Below are 7,482 nucleotides of genomic sequence, written 5' to 3' on the forward strand. Positions count from 1 at the left end.
AACAAAAACACAAATGATAGTAAACAAAAAATAAAGCAAGTAAAGTAAAATAAAATAAAAAACACAAAATGAGATATAAAAACGAAAATAAAGAAAATTAAATTGAAGCTAAAAACACTTTAATTAATTTAAAAAAATGTGTTAAATAAAAAAAAAATTATGCTTTAAAAAATTCCAATATTATAAAAAATATTCGCTGGAAATTTTTAAGTTTTTTTCGAAAAAATACATTACTAAGTAATTATATTTGCATTTATAGATTTTTGGACTTATTCATAAAAACTAAAAAAGATTTAAAGAGCTCCATAAAGTGTTTGGGTGTTTAAATATATTCTTTTTTTTTAATTATGAAACATTTAAATTATGTACATGTAATGCGAGTATCAAGAAAATTGAGTTATGCTGAATAAAATTTTAGAGTATTTTCGAATAAGAAAACCAGGGATCGATGCGTTATTGATGAAAACTGTCATTGAAAAATTCACTATGAAGGAAGTGTTTTACAACTAAATAATCCATATAATTTGAGAAAAAATTTTCATTTGTAATTTTTATGCAAAATTAAAAAAAAAAAAAACAATTATTTATGATTTTTAATTTACAAATCCAAAATAAGAATTATTTTTGATTTTTATATAAATAATCTGTAGATAACAGGTATTTTTAATTTTTATATTATATGTCTTAGATAACAGTTATTGAAGACTTTTATTTATAAAAGTCATCAATACAAATCAATCACCGACTTTTGTTTTGAAATCATACGCATACAAGTCGCTATCATTTTTCGCAGTTAAGAAGGTGTTGGAGAACCAAAATTTACTACGACTTCTACGAATCATTTTTATAAGTATGATTTTAAAACTAAAAGTCAATGACTGATTTATATTGATGACTTTCATTAATAAAGGTCTTCAGTAACTGTTATCTAAGATATATAATTTAAAAATTGAAAATAATTGTTATTTGGAACTTTTTGAGATAAAAATCAAAAATAATTGTTATTTTGGATTTATAAAATAAAAATCAGAAAAAACTCTTATGTAAGGAGTAATTAAATAAAAGTCTAAAAATAATCGTTAAAGGGTGATTTGTTTAATAAAAGTTGTAACTGTTACGGTCCCTGAAGAAAACGTAAAAACATAATAAAATATTTGCTTGATAAAAATTTAGATTCTTATGAAGTACAAGTTTTTTTAGCTTGTAGTTCACAATAGTATAGTTTATTACCAAGCAAATATGTTATAATTAGTCAAAAGCGTCTTAATTAACCAAATTTTGTTTAGAAAAATTGCAATTTCGTTGGAATTTTATAATTATTTTCGAAAGTAGAAACGTTCCTCCTTATTAAAAGTATTAAACTACTAATGCTGAAAACATGAAATCGTGAAACATTAATTCAATAAAATAAAGTTTTTTAATTATGTAAATACAGCATTGAAAAAATTGAATGTCCACATAAAAAAAAAAATTTAAAATGATATTTAAGATCGGAATTAACTGAATTTAGTTTGAAAAAAAAAAGTATTTTTTTAAATAAAAATTTGTTGGAAAACTTACAAGTTTTATTTATCAAGAAAGAAGTTCACATTTTGATTCGTTCAACTTCATCTTCAGATTCGTTCAACTTCATCTTCCAAAGCTAATAAGTTTTATCACTGGTTTATGACGGTAAAAAACTGACTGATGCATTCACATGTGTGCTTTACTTTTACGGCTTAACTAGGACATATCTTACGCACAAAAGTCTGGCAACTCTGCTTCAGCGCTTCCAATACATACTTCGCTGCAAGCAAGCCAGGGCTCGCGCCTTATGACTGCGACTGCGACTGCGTTTACGATTTGTGCTCGTAGTACCAAGCAGCGCATTTGCCATTGTCGATATTGATTGCCCATCGGGTAGATAAGAAACTAATTGATCTTGCTTATTTTTTTAATTTTTGCCACACTTCGCTATGACTGATCGCCACTGATCGGTCAGCAAGAAGTGCTTTACACTTTAAAACAATGCCAGCTACACGAGACCACGGCATTTTAAATGCAACTCTCCGAGAGACAAGTGCGTACGCAATTAGATCAACATTTTTTCAAAATCCACAGCAATGGACTTCTTTGCCACCGGCGGGTTTCAGCAACTTTTCAGCGATTTGAATGACACACAGCCGCAGGTGCAATGGGTTGATTTCAGTGGCGACATGGACGGCGCTCAGGCATACGAAAGTTACGATTACTGCACAGAAGCGCCAATCGAATGCAGCAATCCCCTGATTCAACTCACCTGCACGGATGATCCTTTTGTGCTCACTACGGCGGCAAACGAGCAGTCGCTACTCGAATTAGAAGCAGAATGGTGTGAATTAACAGTAGATTCCTCCAACTGTGGCAGTACAAACGACAACAACGCAAGTTTACAATACTTCGATTGCAGCGCCATCAACGAGCGCGAGCTGCAACTTACGCTCGATCAGCTGCTCAGCTCGCCACCTGCGTTTGTATCCGAAGTTACCTGCCTTGGCGATGCCGGCGCAACGCAATCGCAGAGCGCAATAGCAGATGGTAACTGCGCCGAAGACAAGAACAACAATAGCGCTTACAACACGTTGAGTAGCCCTAGCAGCGTTGATACCTCATCTATAGTTGAGCTGGAGACAGCTGCCTTCATTACACGCGAGATGGCTGAATGGGAGGAAAAATTCTTGGATAACTACATTGAAATACCAGAACTCATCGATTTTCTGCCCGAAAAGACGCCACTCTGCACCGAGACGTGTGAACATTTTCTACACGAAAGCTCGAAGAATCTGAAATTGCACCGCAAAGCGCGAAGTACGAAGCGCGCGAGTGAAACCACCAACTGCAATGAGGAAAGCGCTGCTGCCGGTTATCCCTGCACCTTTGGCACCTGTGACAAAATTTATGCAAAACCTGCGCATCTCAAAGCCCATCTGCGCCGTCACATGGGCGAAAAGCCGTACACCTGCGATTGGCCAGAGTGCACGTGGAAATTTTCGCGTTCCGATGAGCTGGCGCGGCATCGACGCTCACATTCGGGCGTGAAACCCTATAAATGTAACTATTGCATGAAGTGCTTTGCCCGCTCCGATCATTTGACTAAACATCGTAAAGTGCATGAGCGTCGACTGCTGGCGGCGAGTAAAGCGGGCAAGGCCATCAATGGTGTGCTGCCGCATAGTGTGTTTACAGTGAGGCCGGGGCGCAAGCGAAAGAATCAGATGTGTTGAGGAAGTGTGACAGGTGGAACGAGTGTGATAGTTTTAAGTGTAAATATGTACCATGATGTGAGAAAACAGTGCAAATAAAAGTAGGTTTTTTATTTCTAGTGAAAACAGGTTTTTATTTATGGTCCGCTGGGATTACGCTGCTCCAGTCTAAATACAGTTTGGGTGCGCCTGCGTGTAGATGCTTCTGTATGAAGGTTTAATATTTAATACTTGCGAATTCGTTTCAGTATTCCGGCATCTCATTCTTAGCTTGGTAGGAAATGGGGTTGTCAGGTAATTATTTTGATCGACTTCTGTGTTGTTTGAACTATGAGTACTAAGCAGTTCTCAAATTTTTCTCAAACACGTAAGCACAAAACGAAAAAATCTGTAGTTTCAGTTCGAAAATTGCATAAACTCTTTCGCTGCCTTTTAGTCAACAAGCAGTGAACTATTCACAGACTGAGTCTTAAGTGCCCGACGAACAGAGAGGTTTTATTAGTTAAGTGGAAAGCAAAGCCGAGATGTAGTTCAATACTAAATCAAGTAAAATCTGATATTGATGGAATCAGGAGCGTAGCTAGACGTTCGATAACTTCCAGTCCTCACTTGGTGAAATCTCCAGGTATTTGCTAGCTATAACTTCAATGGCTGAGCGAAAAAATGCCTTAGTTGGTTGCGTGGCAAACAAAAACTCTGTGCTGGTCAAGATTGAACTTGAGAACGGCGATTCAGGTCATCTAAAGCTAAGTACCTCATTACTCTCACGATGACTTTCAGTCATTTCAGAGTGAATTGATGTTGCGAGGCATGGAAAACCACCACGCAGTTTAAGATTAATCCAAGCAAACGATCAGAGATTAAAGCGATCGGAACGTTTTCTCACAGTAAGGCTCGCAAAGCCTTTTAGTCAGCCCTGAATGATATACTCACTTTTGCCAAGACTGTCACAAGGCCATTACCAATGGATTCTAAAGTTGAAAGAGTCTCGTGAAAACCTTCATGAGTGAAGTATCGACCTTACGAGTCATAAAGAGGAATGCCTTAAGTATTTGCATGGTAAATAAAACCTTGTTAAGCTCATTTTAGGCAGATGTTTAGTAAAAGATTTAAGCAAAGGTAAGTGGTATCCGCTGTGGGTATTTTGAATATACTTGTTGCTAGAAGAGTAATGAACACGGGAAAGCGTTTACCCTGATTACGTTAAATAAAAAAAAAAATCGGGAACCTAAGTGTTTGACCGAACTTCTTTCCAATTTGTAGTGTGCTTCCTGGTTTTATTACTAAATAGACGGAGTTATAGTTGTATGCCGACTCCGAATGGTAAATGACTTTTATAAGAAGCATTTTCATGACTGGGGAATACTCGGAGGTCTGCCAATGCTAAGAGAGGGGCGCCTGATATTTGAAATAGACTCTTTTTTTACTACCGTGTGGGATTAAGCGTATTCAGCTACTAGGCAACGGCAGCCGATGCGCCTGTCCATATAAAATATATAAAAACTTAGGATCTTGTTTCCACAGATTTACCTACTTTCAGGTGACCCTTCTCTTTTTTTAGTTTCTTGCGCAAAAATGCCTTTCTAGGTTTTATACACCCCAAAAGTATTTTGATCACGCATGACACCTTTGCAAAGAAGACCCTATCACCGTCATTGCCCTGATGGCGGTTCTTAAAGTTGGATCAAGAAGGCGACTGCCATTTACTCACGTTTTGATTGATATCATAGTATTTATCAGCGTCCGAAACCCGAAGCGTTACGAATGCCGAAGCACTTTGTTAGGGTCAGAGAGGATGTACTACTCAAATTTCAATCTAAATGTATAGTGAATGCGACATATACGCGGATGATTTTGATAAGATTTTTCCTTTAGACACTATTTTCGAAAAATCTTCGAATAGCGATTTGTGAGTGATTCCCTAAGAAAGTTTGTTCATACTAAAATATTGAATTCTTAAAAGGTGGGAACAGTTTTCATATCATAATAGGAAGAGTAATTTTTATTTAAATATGTTGAAACTGCTTCTGCTCGATTACGCAATATAAAATGTCGGAAATACGTAACTGGGAACAGTTTTTGAATTTGATGAGAACTGTTTTTTAATGCCTGCAAGCATTTTCTCAGTAGATAATATGGTGATCGCAAAGACAAAAAAGTGTTTTAGAAGGCCGAAGAAGGAAGAAGAAGGGAAGGAAAAGGAAAGATGCCTTTTATGTTCGTGTTTCGGGCCAAAAGACGTGTCTTAAAAAGGAAACTTAAATATCGGTTTTTGTCAAAACTTAATTTTGTCGATCGCCGCCAATTATACAGTGAGGCGAATAATAAATTAAATTATTTTTTTCTGGGCTAGAAAGGCACGAAAGGCAAAAAAGAACTAATTTCATTCCACCTTAATGTTCATACATACAAATTAATGAAATTACATTCAAATTGCTTCTCCATTTAGCTGAATTAAATCTAATATTCGTCATGTGTTAATAAATTTAGTAAGTAGTAATTGAAACTTCCGAAAACTTTACACATTTTCATCAAAATTACCTTTGCATACACATGCATGTATGTATATTTACACACAACATGCAAAAGCTCACATCCTGTATTTAGACAACCGGATGTACCCACATACATACATATACGCAAATTGGTATAAATATATGTTTAGCTATAAGTGTGTAGGTATTTATGTATATTTACTTGTATAATTTACAGTGGAAACAGCTTCAAGTGGCATCTGACATTTTGCACCTTGGCTGTATCCTTACATGCTTATTTGTCACTCAAAATAAGTTACATGCATATACAACTATCTTCGTATATTCGTATTTGTATTTTGTATGTATGTACATATAAGGTGTAAGTTGAAAGTATTTTCTTGCAATTTTAGATTTACATGAAGAATTAGTGTTGTAAGTAGCTGCTGTGGCGAAGCTTCAAAGGTGCGAAGAGAAAAGTGGAGTTTAAAATTGATCTAAAAATAAATGGCATTGCAGGTCGTGCAGGAACGCTATTACCTACATATGTATGTTACACAAGAATTTAAAAACTTAGGTTGTTAGGTAGTTAGATTAAAAAAATAAAAACTATTTCCTATACAAATTTCACAACGGTAGTAACATCTTTTTAGTACGTCGTGTAAAAATAAAAATTTCGTGATACTTATTTGCAATTTTCCTATAATAAAAACTGTTCCCACAGTAAATAATTGCACTCTCGCAGTTTATGGGCATTTTATTAGATATGGTCAACTGAAGACATGCTTACATGCAAGCAAAAACTGTTCTTATGAAACTAAAAAACTGGTCCCAGTGCAACCTTATTTTTATTTTATTTTTCTAGCTTTTTAAAACTAGTTTTGCCATTCCAAAACGAAAAAAAAACTGTTCCCAGTAAGAAAACTTAACTGTTCCCACTTTATAAAAGTTCACAAACTGTAGCACAGTCATATCTTGGAGGGTCTCATATATATAATATAAAGTTTCTTGGGTGCTTGCTTAACCAAAATTTTCCTATTTGGTACACACTACAAGTTATGTACATACATATGTATGCATGTATGCAGATTCCTGTGCAAATATACAACTATGCCATAAATATGTAGGTAAATTTAAATCATGTATCTTCATTGCCTTGCTTGACTCATAATTGCCATTCTCACCACGACAAGACGTGTTGTGTCGGCCTCTGCAGCTACACTTTTCATTCCAACACAGCATGTTCCTTACAAGTAAAACTAATTTTCTTGTCTTCATTGTTGCTGCTGAATATGTTTTGTTGTAAAATTTCACTCTTACTACAATTTGCTGTCATTTAGGTGTTGTGTGTTTCCGTGCTGTTGTAGGATTTAAAATTTATTAATAATTTTGTCACTTAATGCCTGCATAATCTTTCTCAAACTTTTTTATATTTGTAGAGATTACATTTGACCATCTGTCAGACTAATTGTTAACATCGATTACACTGCACTCGTAAATGCCTCATCGCATTAACATTACAAATTATTTTACAAAAACTTGATTAAATTTGTTTGTTACTAACTTAGTAAAATTACGAACGGAATGGGATTTGAAATCCAGAAAGCAACAACATAAGAGAGAAAATGTTAGTGCCAAATATTTTTTTTTTATTTCAGTATAAGAAAAAAAAGTGGATATTTTACAAGAAAAAGGGACTCCCTGTAAACATTCAAAAATGAAACTGAAATTTTAGAGAGGCGTCTGCAGTGAGACATATCTGACAGCTGATATTGAAGTTCTGCTTT

The 7,482-nt window shown here is 35.0% G+C and overlaps 1 protein-coding gene across 1 annotated transcript; it reads left to right on the top strand.

Annotated features, from left to right (window-relative positions):
- The first annotated feature begins 2,102 nt into the window (after positions 1 to 2,102).
- LOC118748349 (Krueppel-like factor 6) lies at positions 2,103 to 3,242 on the top strand. Its single transcript, XM_036482721.1, has one exon. It carries the CDS (start codon positions 2,103 to 2,105, stop codon positions 3,240 to 3,242), a length of 1,140 nt encoding a protein of 379 aa, XP_036338614.1.
- The last annotated feature ends 4,240 nt before the right edge of the window (positions 3,243 to 7,482 follow it).

This window comes from Rhagoletis pomonella, unplaced genomic scaffold, assembly GCF_013731165.1.
Source record: "Rhagoletis pomonella isolate Grant_MI unplaced genomic scaffold, Rhpom_1.0 Rhpom_scaffold_00013, whole genome shotgun sequence".
Taxonomy (NCBI): Eukaryota; Metazoa; Arthropoda; class Insecta; order Diptera; family Tephritidae; genus Rhagoletis; species Rhagoletis pomonella.